Here is a 21,681-nt window from a genome sequence, read left to right as displayed (position 1 = left end):
TTTGTATCTTGACCGAATATTAGAACATCGGGCTCCAAAATATACCATTTACGGGCTGGAACCTGCAGAGTAACTGGAAAGCTACAGCTTGAGCCATTTCTCTGCGTCCCTTTCTAGGCTGAATCCTAACCCCTAGTAAAGGTAAAGGAAAAGGTACCCCTGATCATTAGGTCCAGTTGCAGATGACTCTGGGGTTGCGGAGCTCATCTCACTTTATTGGCCGAGGGGACTATATAAAATCCACCATGGGACTATATAGGCAGAGGAGAGAGTAAAGGGACCCCTGACCATTAGGTCCAGTTGTGACCGACTCTGGGGTTGTGGCGCTCATCTCGCTTTATTGGCCAAGGGAGCCGACGTACAGCTTCCGGGTCATGTGGCCAGCATGACTAAGCCACTTCTGGCAAACCAGAGCAGCACACGGAAACACCGTTTACCTCCCCGCCGGAGCGGTACCTATTTATCTACTTGCACTTTGATGTGCTTTCGAACTGCTAGGTTGGCAGGAGCAGGGACCAAACAATGGGAGCTCACCTCGTCGTGGGGATTTGAACTGCCAACCTTCTGATCAGCAAGCCCAAGAGGCTCAGTGGTTTAGACCACAGCGCCACCCGCGTCCCATAACCCTTAGTACCCTAACACAGAAGCCAGTCCCATTGCTCAAGGGGACTTACACCAAAGTGAGTACAGTATGTCTAGGATTACATAGCCCTGGTTCGAAGTACGAGACTCTCAATGCGTCTCGCCCGTATCAAACCCAGGCAGCTCGCTTCAGGGCCGCTGGAGGTCGCCCTCACAAAGAGACTCCTTTCCCCCCTCCCGTTCACGACACGCTCCTTCCATTTACTGCAAGGCTTGCCGACGTGCGTTGTGACGGCTTGCTGACTTGTTGAGGTGAATGGGAGCTGTAGTCCCCAAGGCAAGGACTCGTTGCTAAGCAGCGGCTTGGCCGGCGACGCTTACGAAGCGGCGCGGTTTCTGCAGGCGTCGCATACATGTGACGTCCTTTGTAAAGCGCGCCCGGAGAGGCAAAGCGGCGCACCCGGTTACGAACGCGGGACGGGCCTCAGGAAGGGGAAAGGCCGCCGCTGCAATGAAAGAGACTCCGCTGTCCAACTGCGAGAAGCGGTTCCTGCTCCGGGCTATCGAGGAGCGGAAGGTGCGAGGTGGCGGGACGTGGATGCTCCTACGCAGGACTGCGCGTGTTTATGTGCCGGGACTCGCGGGGGAAAGCGCGCCGCTGGCGCCGTGGGCGTGGATTCCTTCCCGCGCGGGTGGGAGAGGCGGTGCCCGGGAGCGTGTTGTTTAAAAGGTGGGAGGGAGAAGATGTTACTAGTCGTCATTAACTCGAGTGGTGAGAGAACGACTCTTGACCTCTGGCAATGGATGAAGCTGTATTTTAAGCTGATTATTATTATTTTATTTATACCCCCTTCCAATCTGGCTGGGATTCCCCAGCCATTCTGGGTGGCTTACAGCACATAAAAAATTGTAAAACGTTAGACATAAAAAAATTCCTAATGCAGGGTTGCCTTCAGATGCCTTCTAAAAGTCACATGGTTGTTTATCTCCTTGACATCTGAAGGGAGGGCGCCACTACCGAAAATACCCTCTGCCTGGTTCCCTGTAACCTGGCTTCTTGCAGTGAGGGAACCACTGGAAGGCCCTCAGAGCTGGACCTCAGTGTCCAGGCTGAATGATGGGGGTGGAAACACTCCTTCAGGTAAACTGGGCCAAGGCCGTTTAGGGCTTTAAAGGTCAGCACCAACACTTTGAATTGTGTTCAGAAACGCACTGGGAGCTGATGTAGGTCCTTCAGGACTAGTGTTATAGGGTCTCGGCAGTCACTCCCAGTCACCAGTCTAGCTGCCATTTTCTGGATTAGTTGAAGTTTCTGAGTCACCTTCAAAGGTAGGCCCACGTAGAGTGCATTGCAGTAGTCTTAAGTGAGAGATAACCAGAGCAGTCCACGGGCAGGTAGGGTCTCAGCCTGCATACCTGGTGGAGCTGGTAGACAGCTGCCCTGGACACAGAATTGTCAGCTGTGAGTCCAAAATGACTCCCAGGCTGCGCACCTGGCCCTTCAAGGGCACAGTTACTCCATTCAGGACCAGGGAGCCCCCGCACACACCTGCTCACCCCTTTCCCCCCAAAACAGTGCTTCTGCTGAATTGTTTAAGTGTACATTACCTTGGGGTGTGGAGGACCAAAGGGCAGTTTTATAAATATTATTAATACTTCTTGAAACCTTGCCCGCCAAAAGGTGGCTACTCTAGTGTTAAGGACTGTTGAAATGTGTAAGGGAAATCTAAGCAGCATCCAGCAATTGTTGACCTTGTGCAACCACTTCTGTACTTCTGTGGCTTACCTTCCCAGTCCCACACTTCACATCTGTAACACTGCTGTGCTTTTACTTTGCAGCGTCTTGATGGGCGACAATGCTATGACTACAGAAACCTCCGCATTTCCTTTGGCACTGACTATGGCTGCTGTATTGTGGAGCTCGGAAAAACCAGGTATTTAAAAATAAGGGAACACAAGTATCCAGGCATAACTGAACCACCTCACTGCCACCATTTCTGCCATGGCAGTATGCTGTGTCACTTACTTGGGGACCTACTTATTATAGCAGGCAGGAGAAAGTTGTGAATAAAAAAAGCAGGAGAAAGCCAGGTGGGAGAATCCACAGCTACTCTATTTCTTCCTTCATCTGGAACTTTAGGTATAATGGGAAGGGCCAGAGTTCAGTGGTAGAGCATCAGCTTTGTATGCTGAAGGTCCCAAGTTCAGTCTCCAGTATTTCTAGGTAGGACTGGGAAAGATGCTTGCCTGGAACTCTGGATAACTGCTGCCACTCAGTGTAGAAAATATTGAGCTAGATGGACCAATGGTCTGACTCGGTGTAAGGCAGTTTGCTGTGTTCCCAGTGTCAAATTGTGGGTTACAACTTAGCAACACAATTGTCTCAAGGCTTGCCGTTAACTTATCCCAGGTAAATTTCACCTTAAGTCCAGAGACTGGAATTTTAGAATGATTCATTGTTTGCTTTCCTGTCACATGTCAATAATTAGTAAGGTGTTGATTTTTTTCTTTCTAAAAGCTTGTCTTTTGGGGTGGCTTCTCTTTCTGCAGAGTTCTTGGGCAAGTGTCATGTGAACTTGTCGCCCCAAAGCCAAATCGTGCAACAGAGGGCATACTTTTCTTTAATCTTGAACTCTCTCCTATGGCATCACCTGCTTTTGAGCCTGGAAGGTACGTGAGTGTTCCCCCTGCTCCCTGTAATGTCAACAAGCAAAGATAATGCAAAAAATAAAATAAAAATACTGTTCCTGGCTTTGCATTTGTTAGGAGCTAATGTTTTGTGTCTTTGTTTTTGTTTTGTTTTTCATTCTAGACAATCTGAGCTGCTTATAAAACTAAACCGACTGTTAGAAAGATGTCTAAGGAACTCCAAGTGTATAGATACTGAATCTCTCTGTGTTGTTGCTGGTGAAAAGGTGTGTGATTGCATGAATTCTGACACTTTAGTCAATTATTTTCCTTTTCTTTTTTGCATTATGTTTTTTGGATTGTGAAGCTGTGGACAGGGATTTTTGTTCTTTCTCTCTCTTGTTGCATGGTACCTAGTACCTATTAGGTACATGTGCGCGCACGCGCGCACACACAAATATATATATATATAAAATAGTCTTAATTGTTTGCCAGGAATGTCTTAATTTTTAGTAAATCAATGGTGGGCACTGAGTTAAATGAGACTTAAACCTACATAAGGTTGTAACTGCTGATTATTTCTAGAGTTAATGTATGGCACTTGGCAAAGGTATTTTAAATGTCTGCTGAACTGTAGAAGAGACCCCAGCATTTATCCGCTAAAGGTATTCAATAGCAAAATATTTATTCTGTAAGAGTTTTTATATGCTATCCTATCATAAAATATAAGGGTGGCATAGAACATTATAAAAACCTTAAAAGTTCATTAAAAGCATTGCAAAAAGTATTGCTGGAGAACAGTTAATACTGGTTTGCTATTAATATTGGTTTGTCCCTTTCTCCTGCAGCAGCAATGGGGAACATGTGAACCTCCCATCATCCCTGACCCTTGGCCATGCTGGCAGAGTTTGATGGGAGTTGGAATCCAACAACATGTAGAGGGCCCGCAGGTTCCCGATGTCTGCTCTACAGTGACATACACTTATATTTTTAGATATTTTGCAGTGTGTGTGATCACTGATGAGAATGCCACATTCGGTATTCCTTCAGAGATCTTGCCTTCCCATGTTTTTATTAGCCTCTTGGAAACCAGCAGAACCTAGACGTGTGTCCTTATATTCACATGAGTTTTGATTCTTTATTCAAATATGTTTCCTCTAGTTTTTAATGAGATTTCTAAGGAGGCACAAGGCAAATGTATGAACAAAATATGACAGCAGGACCTTTAGGGTTGTATTTGCTGAACATTACAAAAACTGAGAAGCAAAATGAAATGCCTTGCTTGTTGTTTTTTTATTCTGAGGTCTGGCAAATTCGTGTGGACTTGCATTTGTTGAATCATAATGGAAACATTATTGATGCTGCAAGCATAGCAGCAATAGTGGCATTATGCCACTTCCGGAGGCCAGATGTGTCTGTGCAAGGAGAAGAAGTAACTCTGGTAAGTTGCTTCAGTCTTGCATTCTTGACTTTCCCTTTAAGTAGAATCCTGATGGTCCATCAGTGTGAGTTACCTTTACAAAGCAAAGCAACATACTTGGGACTTCGTAAGCAAGAGGACATAGTACTCAAAATCAGTTAGCACAGATGAGTACAGCCTTGCACGGATAAGAACCTAAGAAACACCTTGTTCAGTCAGATCAGGGTCCAATGTTCTTTGCAATAATTCCTGCAGGCGCTAGGTGGTCTACCAATAATTGGTTTGTGGGCTGCTATCCCACTTATATATTGTCTGATTTTGGATTTGTGGTAGCTGTATATTAAATATGAAGTTATACATAAAACATTGGGGAATAAGAGCAGGAACCATCTATTGATTTGCTTAGCAACGAAGAGTTGATCAGCTTCAGTTGAGACTCCTCTCTAAAGCAAGTGGGGAGCCATGTAAGCCACCCTAAGCTTTTTAGAGGGTGGGCAAGATATTCAAATATAATAAAAATAGAAATCATTTAACTGTATACCTATAAAGCTATGTTCTTCTCAACTCTGAGGGCTGGAAATTTCTCTTCTTACAGTATTGAAAGCCGTGTAACTACTGAGTTTTATTCTGTAACTAGTCAGTAAGAATTCTCAGTTATGTATTTTTTGCTAAGTAAAGTATTCCTTTGTATTGGATTATTTAGTATACCCCCGAGGAGCGGGATCCTGTCCCTCTGAGTATCCACCACATGCCTATCTGTGTAAGCTTTGCTTTCTTCCAGCAAGGGTAAGTTAATCTTGTTCCATGAGCTGAAAGCAACTTGCCAGCATTTCTGGAATTCAGGCGCATAACACCAAAGAGGAACCATGGGGTGGGTTCTTGAAAGTGAGATAGTATGCCGTCTTAATCTGAGAAATCAGTTATTGCAGTGTAATATGACTGATTTTAATGAGTGTTTTATCAGCATAGGTTTTAATTCACAAACACATCTTAAACATATACCTAACATCTTGCACATGGTATTGTTTAAATTTTCATTGCTCTCTTTTGGGGTTAAGCACTTACTGATAGTTTGTAAAATGATTGCAGGACGTACTTGTTAGTAGATCCCAGTGAACAGGAGGAACGTGTAATGGATGGTCTTCTTGTGATTGCTATGAATAAGCACCGTGAGATTTGTACAATTCAGTCCAGTGGTGGAATTATGCTGCTAAAAGATCAGGTAATATGGAAGTTTCTGAAGTTTGAGTATTAAGCTGTGGATCACACTGTCCTTTATGCAGATAATTAATGTTTCACCATTGAGTAATCCATCTTCACATATGGTCTCGATTGCATTTTGAACTGGATAGGTACTTTTAATATTCTGCAGAGCATGTTTGGGATAGAGTGAGAAGGAAGAGCTTGCACAATTAGGTGCCTACATGGAGATAGAAAGTTTCAAGAAGCTGGGCTTGTTAATAGTTGGTTGATTGATTGTTTGAATGTAGAGACACTTCCCTGCACTGCAAATATTAGAAAGTATACAAATGAGACATTTGAACCAGGCTTGCAAAGCTTTTGCATTTAAAAAAAACCACTTTTAACCTAAGAATGGCTTGACATCTTCAAGGACAAATAATTTCTTAGACCTAAACTTGCAATTCTAACAAAGTATCACCTAATTTGAATATTGCTAAACTCATACTTTTGCTAAAGTTTAATGGAAACTATCCCATGATGCAGTCTTACAATATTTATTTGCTACATGACTTTGTACAGTACTATTAGTTCAAAATACTGGTTGTTTCTGCTGCCCTTTTTTCTTCTTACTTGAAATAGAAGAGAGAAACCTGTAACTTCATAGAGTGAATCCTGCTGTTTATTCTTAGACAGTATGTAAACAGACAGCCTTTTAAATCCTTTAATTAAGCTTCATTTAATCCATTTTAAAGGCTTGGTATTACTCAAAAGCCCAGTAATTCCCAGAAGTCTTGGCAGGGGGGTAGATATCTCTGAACCATGCTTTAAGGGCATGCTATCCTCAGTCTGCTCCCTTGCTATGAATTGACTATCCAGTGTCTGGCTTCTGAAGCATAGTCATTATTGCATCTTTCCTTGCCCCGGATCTAAGAACTTGACCATACCTCATATGGAGTGAACACATGCTGTGACAAAACCTTTTAGCTTATATTTGCTGAAGGAGTGTCTCCACCCCCATCGTTCAGCCCGGACACTGAGATCTAGCGCCGAGGGCCTTCTGGCAGTTCCCTCATTGTGAGAAGTGAAATTACAGGGAACCAGACAGAGGGCCGCCTCAGTAGTGGCGCCCGCCCTGTGGAACACCCTCCCTTCAGATGTGAAGGAAATAAGTAGCTATCCTATTTTTAAAAGACATCTGAAGGCAGCCCTGTTCAGGAAAATTTTTAATATCTAACGCTGTATTGTTTTTAATACTTGATTGGGAGCCGCCCAGAGTGGCTGGGGAAACTCAGCCAGATGGGTGGGGTATAAATAATAAAATTATTATTATTATTATTGTTATTATTGTTATTATTATGTCATGATATTGATCTATTTACCACAGGTTCTGAGATGCAGCAAAATAACCGGAGTTAAAGTAGCAGAAATTACAGAACTAATTCAAAAAGCCTTGGAGAATGATCAAAAAGTTAGGTTAGTATGTCACAGGTACTCACTTGCATCACCAATTTGTTCCATTTTAAAATTAATCTACAAATTTTCTCAATCAGACTTTGTATAAAATCTGCCTGATAGGTTTCCTGTATCAGAATAGTTGAATTGGACCATTCGTATTTACTCAGGCCATTAGAAATAGGGAAGAAATATATTAGGGCTGTCAAGGATATTTCATTTGGCCACCAGAATAAGGGTAGGAGCCAGATGATAAGCATATATTACACCACTCATACATCAGTTACCCTGGCTACCAATTTGTTTCTGAACTCAACTTAAAATGTTATTGATCCCAAAGGTTAGGCCACATAGGAACCTGCCTGAACCCTGAGATTGTCAATGCTGTCCCAGCTGTCTGACCAATTCAGCCTTTTCTGTCATAGTACTGCCAAGCCCCTCCTCTTCCAGTCTATAAATAAGCTCTGAAAACATTTTATTCAGAGAAGTCATATTATTCCCTCCCCACCTTACTACTCTTCTTGCGCTGATGTACTTTTGTTTTCTTGTTTGGCTGTTTTAATTGTTCTGTAACTTTGTGAGTCACTTTGATGGGAAATTTTTTTGAAAGCAGGATATAAATTGAAACAGAAGCTATATTGCTTATTTATATTTGTTTTGTAGAACATTTCAACATTATGAATGTTTATGTCAATTTGGATGTCTAAAGGAACTTTTTTGTTTGTTTTAACAGGAAAGAAGGAGGGAAATTTGGATTTGCAGAATCTATTCCCAGCCAGAAAATTACAGCTTTTAAGATAGATCAAGCCCCAATTGATACTAATGATGTACAAGAGCAAGCTGAAGAAATAATCTCAAAAGCATTTCCACCTTCCGAAGTGTATCCTTTTTTTTGCCTCACATCAGTGTGTTAGGTGATTGATGTTAAGTGCTAGGATCTCGTGCCTTAGAGCTATTCTTTTACAATTGAATACATTTTCACAATTCTAGTTTCAATGGCAATGCCTACACAAATTTTTATAAAAGAGTGTCCAAGAACCGCATGAAGATTCACCACAGCAGGAAAGAGCATATAGCAACCAGGGTTGTGGTTATCCCACCAGCGGAAAAGTTAACTAGATGTTGGGGGGAAATCGCAAATGTCCTAAGAAGGAACCCTAGCAAAATGTTGAGGAAAAACGGTATCTGAAGCTTGTGCATCATATTGATAACAACACACTGTGCTAAAGGCTATTGTGCAGAAAGGTATCAGAGTAGGTATCATTGTGCTGTGATCCTAAGTAGCCCTGTTTAGGGAAGTTTTTAATTGTGTTTTTAATATTCAGTTGGGAGCCTCCCAGAGTGGCTGGGGGTACCCAGCCAGATGGGTGGGGTATAAATAATACATTATTGTTGTTATTATTATTATCTATAGATTTTTGTCAAAAATTATGGAGAATTTATACCATTGCTGCATTGCATGCAAGTGTTGAGGACAGACTGAAGCCTGCTTCTCCAAAATAAAAAGCAAAATGTGGTAAAAGGTCAGGTCTATTTCTGAGTCAGAAAGCCCACCAAGTCCCTCATACTATAATGAAATCTGGATAATGTCTGCACTTTGCTTAATGAACCTAGCTTGGCTAAGCCCATTTTATGGGCTTCTGGCACAGCCCAGATTGGAGAAGGACAAGAGAGTTCTTGGGGAGATTTTGAGGAATCTGAAAAGGAAGAGGAGGAAGATGAAGATGAAGTCACCCCAGATGAACCAATAACTGTAGAAGACCAGAGTATGGAAACAGGAGACACTGGTGTTCGAACCAGAAATCAGAAAGGTTTGTACCTTTAGCAGCAGTGCTTCATGAAAGATCATGGGTAATATCAAATGGGAAAACACAGCTTAGAAGCTGTAAATTAGTGTCTGTAGATGTTTCTGCTTTAGTGCATGCTAATTATAGGTAAGCAAGAATTTTTGGCCACAACAATAGACAGTTGAATATGCAGAGGGGACAGTTTGAATATTGTCTTGAATAAAGTCTGTTTATTGCCAACCAGGCTGGGCCAGATCCTGAGCTCATTGCCCAATGTGGGCCAGTTTCACAGCACCTGTCAGTCACATGATGTCACTGTGACATCTGATGACCCAGCTTCAAAATTGTACTCTTAAGTGCACCCACAGTATTTCCTTTCTTCTTTGCAGCCTGGCTTGAACTCGAGATGGGCTGCAAAAGGAAGATCCTTGCCAAAAGCATGGTTTGCAGGCTGATCAGCAGTGGTTGGAAGCCAGGATTAACTTGGGAGCTCAGGAGTCAAAACTAATCCCAGCAGAGTTTGCATTTGGTCCCAGATTTAAAAGGTCCTGCATATAAGCCCTGCTTTCCATATAATTAATGGGAGAACACTTTGAGGCTCATGATGGTTCCTTTGCAGCTGTGTCTTTACCCAGCCACCTAGTGACACACCTTTTGTTGGCCTGTGGGCCAAAGATTTTGTCTGTTTTCTGCACTATGTTGCTGTTGAATCAGAAGAGTTAAAGTTTTAGCAAACTGATATTTTCCAATTAGTGGGATGGGCCCTTCCCTCAACTCACAATTAGTTAGAAACATGAAAGTCTTTGAAGTGGAGTTTTAGAGTTGGAAGGAGAGCAGTTGTTTTTAGGATTGTAGTTGGGGGTGATGTGGGCTGGAGGAAAAATAGTTGCAAGCTGTAAGCATCGGCAAGCTGGAGAGAAACGTGGCAGGCTGTTAAACGCAGCAAGCTATGCAGAGGGACAGAGGGCCATGACTGACTTCTGCTGGCATCCAAGGCTGTGGCCGTGGGAGAGGCAATAACCTTTTGGAGTGTTAATGCTTTGAACCCCTCCATCATATGCTCAGGTTGTTGTTGTTTAGTCGTGTCCAACTCTTCGTGACCCCATGGACCAGAGCACGCCAGGCACTCCTGTCTTCCACTGTCTCCCGCAGTTTGGTCAGACTCATGTTTGTAGCTTCGAGAACACTGTCGAGCCATCTCGTCCTCTGTCGTCCCCTTCTCCTTGTGCCCTCCATCTTTCCCAACATCAGGGTCTTTTCCAGGGAGTCTTCTCTTCTCATGAGGTGGCCATGCTCAGGTTGTATATATGTGTAAATAAGCCATATATCCTAAAGATGCCAAAGGAAGCAGACCCTGGGTTCTGGAACCCCTGGAATCTCATGCCACTCAGAGATCAGTGTGGCGTGTAACACAATTCAGGATTAACTGTGGTGCCAACACACACATTACAGTTGCCATCAGTCTGAAATGGCATACCCTTTCTGCACTTCTGCTACAGCATATCATTTATCATGTTATTCCAGATGAAACCCATGTACCAATGAATAATTTTCTTACATTTTTAAGATGAGACAATCGTGTTGTCTGACAGTGAAGAGGAAGATGTTGTTATCCTGGAACCAGAAATTGCACTCAGCAGGTAATCACAAGGACATTTTCCTGTTTCTGTAGCTGGCTGTGTTTGACTGAGACTTACTGCTAGTATGGAAAGGGATTCAGATCAGCTTGGCTGCTTTGAACCACATGGAGCATGGTTAGGAATCCACACATTGCTTGTGAACAAGGCACCTAGCGCTGCTCCCCACCCTGGTGGTCTTACTTCCACTAGTTTTATTGAACAGATAACAAATTGGAGTCACTTCTGAGCAGTGTTCAAATTGCAGGACTAAATGCCCACCCTAGTCCATAGCATATCTGTAACTCAGGTGGGATATAAAATAGGGGTCATTGAGACATAAAAAACTAATGGATTAAAAAACCCCAAATAGCTCTATATTCAGAGATGTCCTTTAAGATGAACATGAAGGTAAGAGGAAAGGTAAGAGTCTGAGGCTGCGGTACCCCAAAAATACTGTATGTTGATGGAGTGGAAGCTTGCATGTATGACAGCAAATAGTTATGGGCAGGATTGCTGCAGACCTCCTAAGTTCCTCAAATTGTTACTAAACTGCTTCTAAGTTGTGCCTTTGGAGGAAAGAGGCCCAAAATCAACAGAATGAATAAATGTGTTCTGTATCTAGGCCACATGATCTAAACTAAATAAGTTAATTTTAACTACGGATTCAAAGAGAAGTTTTTGTATCTGACTCAGAAAAAGATATTGGTGTTCTGGATGTGTTTAAGCTTTTCCACCTTGTGTGAAATGTTTACTTAAAATTTTATGCTAAGGGGGAAGAAAAGGGTATATTTCTATATTTTTATGTGCTTAGCTGGAACTTGAAATAAAAGAAATCTAAATATTGCATTATAATTGTTACCTTTTTTTACCTATGTAATGCAAGTTAAAGGTGAATTCTGAACCCAGGAAACAAGTTCCTACATCTCTTCTACAGTTCTAGACCCATACTCTTCCATTACAAAAATGTATTGGTCATAGCCAAAGTCCCATAGTCCTTGAATTGTCTATTGTGTATCAGCAGGTTTAAAACCTTAAGGCTGGGTAGTGCCTAATAGCAGTTTCTGAAACTGGGGGTGGTGGAGAGAGCATGCACATAAGGGATCAGTACTGTGCAATTCTAAATATGTTAAGTGATGAGTGCAGCTTATTGCCATATACTGTAAGCAAGCCTGTGGTAAGGAGTACAGCCTTCATAGCTGTTTTCAGATACAGTGCTAATCTTTTAGAGACCTGGGCTCATCCACCATTCCATTTGCCCCATTGCTTCCCCTCAGGAAAACCCACAGTTCATACTGAATTGGAACAAATGGCAGCTGGATTTTTTGTGGAGTGCTGTTTGTTCCATCTGAGCACCAGAGTGTGGTTTTTCCAGGGGAAAGGCAAAACCACTCTGTGGAAGTGCAAATGAGCGCATATTTTGTATAATTGAAAATCAATATAGTGTAGTTTGATGAACAAATGGACTACTGGATTTTGCTGTAACTTCACTGCTTTTCTTCCCTACAGAACTGAGTCTTCCCCAAAGCAGGACATCAATAAAAAAACAGCTGTTTGAAGTTTTATTGTTTATATTAAACTTGCTTGCTCTGTATTCTGTAACTTAGTGTGTATGTGCACATGCAAGGAATTGTCATGGTGTGTTCAGTTGCCTAAGTGCAGTATCTTTTTCAAATAAAGTTTAGGCAGAACTGGCTCTATTCTGTGTAGCTCTTTGCTAAAGGAAAGGTTGTGAGGATCTGACCGGTTACATGATTTCTGCTTTCTGTTCACAGGGTAATGACAAAAGATAATATTTCCTCCTCTTTGACATCCAAACCTCTAGGTCACAGTTTTAAAAGTGACGTTTTTAGAAATAGCCCTATAAAATGGTATTGAACTTGAGAAGGTCCTATGAAGCACTTATATTGAAAATAGGTTAACACAAAGGCAGACAAGTCCTCTTTCAGGATTTTATTGACCAGCTTCAAGATGGTTTACACGTAGGTCTTTACATGCAATTGGTTTGCTGTGAGCACATGTGAAGCAGTATCCTATCTTACAGAAAATCCTACTTAAATATGAATATAAAAGTTAGCCACCCTTACAAATATAGAAAACCTTTCAAACCAGGGCTTAGTTTGTACAGCAGACCCACTACTTCTACCCTGTATCAATACATATCACATTTGAACAGCTACCCAAGCCTAGGACCTTTGCTAGCTGCAGTTGGATTGCAGAGCAGTATGCATGAGTTGAGATCACTGTTCAGCTCTGTGCTACTTCTAGCACCAAATCCATGGCCTTTACGTCTAGGTTATAGTTTGGCATGCTCAAATAGGCGACACATTAAGTAGTTTCAATTTGTGACCTCAAGAGTACAAGCCAAGACAGTTTTCAGACAGCAATAGCTGTCTATATAGCCTTCCTGTGAAAAGAATGCTATTTCTTGCCCTTGTTTTCAAGACTCCGTTTCTGTGGGTTAGAGTGAAAATCATTAATGCAGCGTTTCATAAGCTACTGTAGCAGCATGAACTTAAGTGGCACTACTGCCACCAGCAGGCACAAACATATAATAACCAGTCAACATTCTTAATGGCTACTCAGAACTGTAAAAAGTAGCGTCACTCTTAAATTATGTTAAGCATTAGTTGACTTTCCCAAATATACTGTTGCAACTTAATTGTATATAGGAGTCTGAATAGACTGAACCTTCCTTCCTATTAGTATTTCAAGTATGCAGACAGACTCTATTGAATTTTCTTGATTTGACATTTAGAGTCAGAATCCCTACTTACATGCTCTTATTTTTAAAAAAGGGTCAGCAGTACTTAAGTGGTTGACCTGATGGTTTAAGTCTGTTTCAACAGAACTTTTAAAGGCGCGTCACCTAAGTATTTAGAACAAGATTGCATGTACAAAAGTTTACATTAAAACATTATAAAAGTAGAAAACTTCACAATTTTCTATGGTAATATACCAGAGTGATTGAAGTCTAAATAAAAGTTTAAAACTGTACAGTTGCCATTACAGGTAATATACACCTTTGAGATGTCAAGTTTGATTGTTATGATAAGATTAGTGTCTCTGGCGGGTCAATGAGTGATACTGCATGGTACCTGAAAAGGATAAGATAGACAAACACTTAACTTCTGCTCTCCGGCACAGTATTTATATTCTATCAACTGTATTTGTGTAGAAAATGACAATATATTCTAATGCAGCAGCAGTCAACATGGTGCCTTCCCTGCCGACATTAAACTACAGCTTCTATAATGTTTGCCACCCCTGTTTTAGTGTACCCCCAACTGTTTAGACAAAAAGCATAGGAAAGAGCCTTACTTTACAGCCTTGTATTTCTCCCGTATAGACTGTTGCGTATGCTGTGCCGCTGTCTGGTAAGTCTTGTGGAGGTCCATTATACAAGGCTTAAGACTTTCAATTGTGTATCCCGTAACTTCAGCAAGAGAGTCAGTCTGCCAAGGAAATTGTCAGATGGTTATTCAACTCTGCCTTTCAGCATTATTGCTGGAACACTGCTCCTATTTTCTGAGGCTTTGTCCTGAATCTGAAATTTGGCATTATCAAAGGAAGAGTTGGGGTTGACATGGGATGAACTGTAGGGAAAGATTTTTTTTAAAGCATAGTAGGGAAGACAGTTCTTTCTCTACTTTTGTAGATTTATCTCCATGGCACTTAAGAGCAAATCTGATTAAATGGCAGAAGAGAGCAAAGTCTGTTGTGTTAAGAGACCCTGAAGATGATAGTAGTCCCATTGTTCATTGCCTAAAGAACCTAGGCATTCTATGCACTCAAGTCTCCCAGAGGACATTATCCTTTTCAGTACCCTTAAGACCAGAATTTGCCCCGGGGTGCCTGTAGGGTTGTAGACGGTGGAACGTCATTTATATTTAATGATAAAGGAATAGCGTCAATGCTAATCATGGGTCAAATACTTGAGCGTTTGGGGAGGGGGGATTTAAAAAATGGGGCAAGGGACAAAGAGGTAGGTTGTACAGAAAGTGTCATACCTAGAAGTACAGAGCAGTTAGATATTATGGCCTATGAATCCTTGTGCTCACATTTTGCAGCCTTTCATTGGAACCTCCCAAGTAACAACTGTAGAATTGGACCATTGAAAGTGTCCAGCAATCTTTACCAAGCAACATACTAAATACCACTGATACTGTGTTCCTATGTGCCTCAAGATGAAACACCTACTCATCTTCTCCAGTAATGTCAACTGAATGTCATACACTGCCCCATAACAGTTAACTTTCAAGGCAGTTTGAAAGAGAGAATACATCATAGCAAAAACAGAAACAAAGCCTCTAAAGTTGCAAGGTACAAGGTTGGGAAAAATAAAGGTTTTTGCCTGGTGCTGGGAAAGAACGTAGGTAACCAGGCAAGTCTTCACAGGGTGAGAATTTTCCAGGCAGGGCCCCGTAACCATGGTGGCTGCCTTCCCACTTGCCTGACCTGATGGCCAGAGGATACAGACGAATACATCTGATTTCAGTGTACAGGCAGGCTGAAGTAGAGGTAGAGGTAGACCCTTTGATGCTCCAATATGTGTATTAAGGAAAGTATTATACATACCCAAGTTTTTCCAGAAATAGTATAGTTTGCTGTATGAAATGCTGCGGCAGCAATTACTGATGGCAAATATTTCAGGTATGTCTCAGCATCAATTAAACTCAGTTCTCCCAAGTACTGTAGAGAGAGAAAACATGCTTAAACCTGGCCCGCTGCATTTTTGCCGTACAGAAGCTGCACCTTCAAAACAGGCAAACAAACTGTCTCTGTACGTTAACAGACTAACAAGCTGTGAGTGGCATTGGCTAAACCAAGCCAGCCCCTTCCTGTCCTACACCACACAAGTACATGGAAATTGTGCCCTTCAAGTAGCACAAACACTTCTAATAAGCACCTGGAAAATACGCCATTCAGTTGGACTTATGCTATGCCCTCCTCTAGCCACATTAGCTGGAGAAAGTTTTACGCCCCTGCCAACGATGGTTAAGAGTTGGGATGGTTCAATCGGTACAGCATAAGACTCTTAATCATAGGGTTGATTCCTGCCTTGTAGGGGTTGGACTAGATGACCCTCGTAGTCCCGTCTATAGTTCTAACACATGCCTCAAACAAAGCTCTTCCTTAAGAGAAGGCACCTGGTTCCCACAGGAACTGAAGGAAAAAACAAAACCTTATGTGCAGAACCAACACTTACCGTTGCCAGGTTTTCCACTTGGGAGCTAGCTGGCTGATGCAAGAAGTATTGAGAAAGGAACTGGTTTATAGTAGGCGCTGCCAGATCAAATGAAAGGACTTTCAGAACTAAGTGCTCCATCCTGAGGACTTGTTTCTTTGTGTAAGTGTCATCTGTGATATATACAAATTCTGCTACTTCAGGAGGGTAGATTTCTTCAAACTTTCTAGGGTAGAAAGGAAAGCACTGCTGTAAGCATCAAGCTGCATTTGTCTCCATCCCTTGTACCATTTCATCCCAAAGTATGCATTAGGATAAGCAAAGTATCCAGTACAGATGCTGTTTGTTTTTATCCTACTTTGTATACCCTATCTGCCTCCCAGTGCTTTGCTGCAACCAGCTTGGGAACTCTCAGAAGCAGGGAAAGACCCTGGCATGTTCTAGGTACCCTGGTACCCTGTATGCAGCCTGGTACCCTGTATGCAGCAGGCAATGGTGTAAAACACCAGCAAGTTGAAATAGCATCTTTAAAAGATTAATAGACCTGAATGTTTATAGCTCAAGATTTATATTCAAAGAGCAATGCACTGGATTCGTGTTTGTAAGCACAGACTGCACTCTCTCTGAAAGAGCAGGCATGCAGTTTGGAGTGCTCACTGACCAGACTTTGTCACTCAATGCTCAGGTGGCCTCAGTGGCTAGGAGCGCAACTGGTACAGAATGCAGCAGCTAGGTTGTTGACTGAGGTACAATAAGGCCAGAACTTACCCGGGGATTACAATCTGGGGATTATACCTAAAGCCAGAATTGTGGATAGTCAGAACACATTGGGTTCAATGGCAGGTGAGATTGGCAAAGTCATTTTTATCAGAACCCCCTCTTTTATTTGCCATGCATGTAAAGCTGAATGCACAGAAGTTAAATATATGTCTGTTGCAGGCTTACTGTATTCCACCAACACCATATAACACCTCTCCTAAGCGAGCTGCACAGGCTGCCAATATTCTACCAGAAACAGTTCAAGGTATTGCTTTTAGCATTTAAAATCCAAAGCAACTTGAGACCAGGTAACCGAAGGGAACAACCCTCCCCATATACCCATGCCTGGCAACTGTACCACTCAGATGGGTAGCAAGAATACTGTGCCACTCCAGCTGAAATTAGACACCCAGAATCATGTTTAGATGCCTATAGACTTTCCCCGAGGTGTGACAAAATGATTTATGGAACAGTAATTGTAGCAATAGCTTTTACAATTTGTAGTTTATTCTTTTCTTGTACACTGCTTTAATGGCCTCAGGCTGTGAAAGAATTTACACATTTGTAAAACAATAAGCACATTTCAGCAGTACTTTGCCCAGATACATATTTCTGATATAGGTGTCAGTACTGTACTTGGGAAGTGTTGAACGATTTTACCTGTCTCTGGATTCTCAGAATTGGGAAATATTGGTTTTTATGAGACAAAACATAATATTCCAAAGTAAAACAAATATAGAATACAATGGATATTAAGTTTACTTACGATGCCAATAGCATGGCAGCAGTTCCCAGAAGTTGAAGTTTCCCTCTTAGCACTGACATTGAAGACAGAAACCTGTCAATGTAGTTTACCGCCAAGTGCAAAGTTTCATTTTGGAGCTTGTACTCTTCGCCAACCTCCACTAGCCAGTCCACAAGAATAGCCCGCATATTGTTTGTGATGTCTGGCTGCTTCTTCATGTAACCTGCTTTGGGCTTGCATTTCACCTGTAAAGAGGACATTGTTAATTACTTCCTGCCACTTTTTCAAGCGCTTTGGGCTGCTATGAAATTTGATTTTCTGCTGGGAGACTGCATGCCAGCTTTACAACTCTGGGTTGGGGGAGTCATCAGGTCGCCACTTTTGTCCCAGTTTAAGATTTTAAAAAACAAGAAACCTATATTTTAAATTCACTTGCTCACAATTGATGGGGAGCCATCTGTGTGAGCAGACAACAAATTGAAAGAGGACAGTTATCCTGTTTGGATACATTGGTTCAGAGCTCCTTTTGATATTAAAAAAGTGGTCAGACCTATTTGCTATTAGATGCAAGTTTCCAAGAAATATGTTACCCAAGTAGCCTGGAGAGTCAACACATTGTGTTGTAAATCAAACTGGAACAAATATGCCTCCTATCTGAATTAGCACTTCTACTTGTGCTCACAACTGATCTAGTTTCTTGCCAAGTTCATGCCAGCATGGTTTTATGACTGCAAGCCTCAATTTTTCCTTTCTACAATCGAGAGCTAACCAAAAGAGGTAAATGTTAACACTCACAATAGTAGCTATCCATTCTCCACTTAACTGCCCCCCATCACCCACCAGCTTTTTATACAGCAAATGGCAAGTGGCAAATTACAAAGATAGCTGCATATTCACTTAGAATAGATAAAAGGAGTGGTGACAGGGCATACAAGCCAGAATTGTATTACATAGGGGGACTCGACATTCTTTGACCTACCATAGTATGTTTTTGTATGCATTTTACAAGGGAACCCAGCAGAAAAGCGACAGCCAAACCCTTCATATGAACATCCCAAGATAATCATGTCTGTGCAGTTAGAAGGGATCCAAACTCAAATAGGTAGAATTCCTCCCTCCAAAAATAAAATGTCTAAGCTGTATTCTCACCTCCATTTCCCTAAGATACTTATAGATATCTTCAATGTAGTCTGGTACATGGTTAACATTAATTCTCTGTTCCGTTTCTTGGACTATTGACATATCCATAATACTTGGAGATCCTAAAATGCAAAATATGTAAAACAATATTCATTCTTATGAAGCAACATCTTAAGTTCAACAGTGAATGCTAGAAAGCAGGCACATCCAACTCCCAAGAGACTGCGATCTACTCCCACCATAAAAAACTGGCAGTGATCTACCCATTGGATTGATCCTTTTGGGGAGGATTGATCAGTTGTTGAGGTTTTCTTTGGGGGGGGGTGTTGGTTTTGGGCAATCAATCCGGATTGCGCAATTGACCAGGGACACCCTGTGATCGACCAGTAGATTGTAATCGGTCTGTTGGACATGCCTGTTATAAAGCAACTGAAGGTTTAGTTCTTTCAAGTCCAGAGTAATCCTTGCTTGTGTACCGTAATTTTATGCTATAATAAATTAACCTGCCAACAGTTCGGAGTAACTGTTTCCTTTTCTAAAAAAAACCAGTGGGGATAGCTGGGTCAGCAAGGCATGAGACTTTTCATTTCAGTGTTGTGGGTTTGAGCCCCACATTAGGCAAAAAGATTCCTGAATTGTAGGGGGTTGGACTAGATGACCCTTGTGACCCCTTCCAAGTCTATGATTCTATGCCCTTAGTAGCAAATATAACCATGTCCACTACTCCTTTACTCCGGAAGACTAATCGTGTTGGGACACCTGGAGTGCACCCCCATATGACTAAAAGCCAGGATTTCTTTAAACTTTGGGCTGGGACCCAATAGGTGTATGCAAACCTATTCTTACCCTCACCGAAGCTCAGATCCATTGGGTTATCTATAGGTGTCAGAGGTTTCCTGATTCCCATTGAAGCTACTGCCGTCTTCAAGCCTAGGGCCTCTTCACTTGAAGGCATCCTTTTCGACATCATACGTTTTTTCTGCCTGGTGACATCAGGCTCATCCATATGGATGGTAAAAGGGGGCTGCTTATTCCCCATTTTGCCCAGGGGAACATCGAGGCAGTTTTCATCATTGGTACTCCATGGAATTTGGCTGTGGGAAGCCTGTAACACGAAGTTCACTGTTAGCAATCACGCACCCAATACCTGGCAATGGTCTTTGAAAACTTTTCCACTGGCAAAACTCATTTTTCTTTTTTTAAATAAAAGCCTGGGCAGTGTAGCTGCTCAAGTATGAGACTGGGATCCCCAGGAAGGCAGAAAACAGTGCAGTCACTATCTCCCAACCTCACAGGAGAGAAGCGAAGGTTGAGTACCCTTGACCTCCTTGGGGAAAGCGTGGGATATACCTGTAGCGTGAACCAAGATGCCCTGCGGGTGTGTCCCCATGATGAGAGGCCACGCTGCGGCTGCAGATCGCGGCCGCCTCGGAACGAAGCGGGAGGCGATGCTCGCATACATCGTGCACCGAAACCATCGGCGAGGGCAGGGCGGCCAGAGGCGCGCCGCCCAAGTTGGCGCCCTCCCTCCGGGCGCCCTTTCTGGGACCCGCCCGCGGGGAGCGCCCCCTGCAGCCTCGAGGGCCTCCTCTCCCGCCACTGAGCCCCGAAAGCTCTCGCTTGCAAGAGCAGCAGCAAAGTGGGCGCCCGGAGGTTGGGGTGGGGGACATCCCGCTCCTTCCCCCCAATGCAAGGAGCCTCTCCTCCGCCTCCTTCTCTTTTCTGCCCCAAGCTCTAAGATGGCGGATACGAGGTCTGGGGCAGCTCCGACCGGCCCAGGGGCGCGGGAAACGGCTCCCCTTCCCCTCCGGCCCTTTACCTGCGGCTGGACGAGAGGCTCCCGGTTGCCCCGCAGAAGCCCCAGAGCGACCCGCGTCCCCAGCGCAGCGCCCGCCAGCCGAGGGTCGCCCTTCGCTCCCGGAGGCACGTTCTCCTGGTTCTCCCGAGCCAGGGAGGCGGCAGCGGCTCCCGTCAGCATGGCGATAAGCGCGGCGGCGGCGGTGGCGACTGCAGAACCGGGGAGCCTCGAGCCGAGCTGCTCTGAACGGACCCTCGCTCGGCGGCTTCGCTCTCGTTCTCTTTCGGGCCCGCTCCGCTTTCGCCGTTCAAGTAGCCCGCGACGATTGAATCCGCCAATGGCGAAGCGGCTGCCCTCGACGTCACGTCGCGGCACGGAAGCTGGCGAGGGTCAAACAGCCGCTAGACGCGCTCGGAGGCGGGGCTTGGAAGCTCCGCCCGCCGCCCGAAGAGATGCTGCTGCTTCTGCTGCTTATCGGCGGGACGGGCGCTCAGGGGGCGAATAAGGACACCTTCGAGCTTTAGATCCGAGGTTTAATTCGTACTCAGAGGATTCTGCGAAGAGTGACATCTCTCTCGACGCCCCTGATTTTAAATGTCTTCGCGTAAGATCCCTGCCTGGAAACTTGGGAGGGCGGGAACAGCACGAAACGCCTCTGCACAAGACACACGACCATATTTATTTATTCTCTATTTATTCATGCTTAATCAAGAACTTGTGGTTAATATCGCTTTTCCGCATTCGCCATACCTTTAGACTGAGAGCACAGACCGTCTCTGGACAGGAAGCCTGCAGCTTACGCGGCGTTATGTTCCACCGGTCGCAGCTAAAACCAAAAGTCGCGCAAAATACAATCCCACTAGGTTCAATGTAACTTTTTTTGCCACGCACAAAAATCATGTGCGGAAATTGTGGGCTTACTGTACTGATTTATGTCAGTCACTCAGAGCCTTGCCGGCTAAAAGCTGGGGTGTAAATGTGACTAAATAAAAGTAAGTATATTGAGTTCAGGAGGATTAAACCACAGGTTAAACCACAGAGCCTAGGACTTGCTGATCAGAAGGTCAGCGGTTCGAATCCCCACAACGGGGTGAGCGCCCGTTGCTTGGTCCCTGCTCCAACCAACCTAGCAGTTCGGTTTTTTTGTTTGTTTTTTGCAATACAGTGATACCTCGGGTTACATACGCTTCAGGTTACAGACACTTCAGGTTACAGACTCCGCTAACCCAGAAATAATACCTCAGGTTAAGAACTTTGCTTCAGGATGAGAACAGAAATTGTGCTCTGGCAGCGCAGCAGCAGCAGGAGGCCCCATTAGCTAAAGTGCTTCAGGTTAAGAACAGTTTCAGGTTAAGAACGGACCTCCGGAACGAATTACGTACTT

The 21,681-nt window shown here is 43.4% G+C and overlaps 2 protein-coding genes across 3 annotated transcripts; one reads left to right on the top strand and one right to left on the bottom strand.

Moving 5' to 3' along the window:
- Nucleotides 1-902: 902 nt before the first annotated feature.
- On the top strand, nucleotides 903-12,362 carry EXOSC9 (exosome component 9). The gene is made up of 12 exons (XM_053403500.1): nucleotides 903-1,159; nucleotides 2,422-2,516; nucleotides 3,133-3,252; nucleotides 3,395-3,497; nucleotides 4,514-4,651; nucleotides 5,334-5,416; nucleotides 5,720-5,852; nucleotides 7,197-7,285; nucleotides 7,998-8,144; nucleotides 8,879-9,075; nucleotides 10,619-10,691; nucleotides 12,177-12,362. The coding sequence occupies exons 1-12, from the start codon at nucleotides 1,094-1,096 to the stop codon at nucleotides 12,223-12,225; spliced, it is 1,293 nt and encodes a 430-aa protein (XP_053259475.1). The 5' UTR covers nucleotides 903-1,093; the 3' UTR covers nucleotides 12,226-12,362.
- A 243-nt stretch (nucleotides 12,363-12,605) lies between these two features.
- CCNA2 (cyclin A2) lies at nucleotides 12,606-20,590 on the bottom strand. 2 transcript variants are annotated; one of them, XM_053403501.1, is made up of 8 exons: nucleotides 20,319-20,590; nucleotides 19,352-19,604; nucleotides 18,509-18,621; nucleotides 17,381-17,604; nucleotides 15,877-16,081; nucleotides 15,246-15,359; nucleotides 13,989-14,122; nucleotides 12,606-13,765 (listed from the first exon to the last, which is right to left on the bottom strand). In XM_053403501.1, the coding sequence occupies exons 1-8, from the start codon at nucleotides 20,475-20,477 to the stop codon at nucleotides 13,714-13,716; spliced, it is 1,254 nt and encodes a 417-aa protein (XP_053259476.1). In that variant the 5' UTR covers nucleotides 20,478-20,590; the 3' UTR covers nucleotides 12,606-13,713. The 2 variants fall into 2 exon arrangements, with proteins under 2 accessions (XP_053259476.1, XP_053259477.1); XM_053403502.1 differs by lacking the exon at nucleotides 20,319-20,590 and adding an exon at nucleotides 19,850-19,972 and having other exon boundaries at nucleotides 19,346-19,604.
- Nucleotides 20,591-21,681: the final 1,091 nt, after the last annotated feature.

The sequence above is a fragment of the Podarcis raffonei genome, chromosome 9, assembly GCF_027172205.1.
Source record: "Podarcis raffonei isolate rPodRaf1 chromosome 9, rPodRaf1.pri, whole genome shotgun sequence".
NCBI classification, from domain to species: domain Eukaryota; kingdom Metazoa; phylum Chordata; class Lepidosauria; order Squamata; family Lacertidae; genus Podarcis; species Podarcis raffonei.
This window is presented reverse-complemented; position numbering and strand designations above follow the sequence as displayed.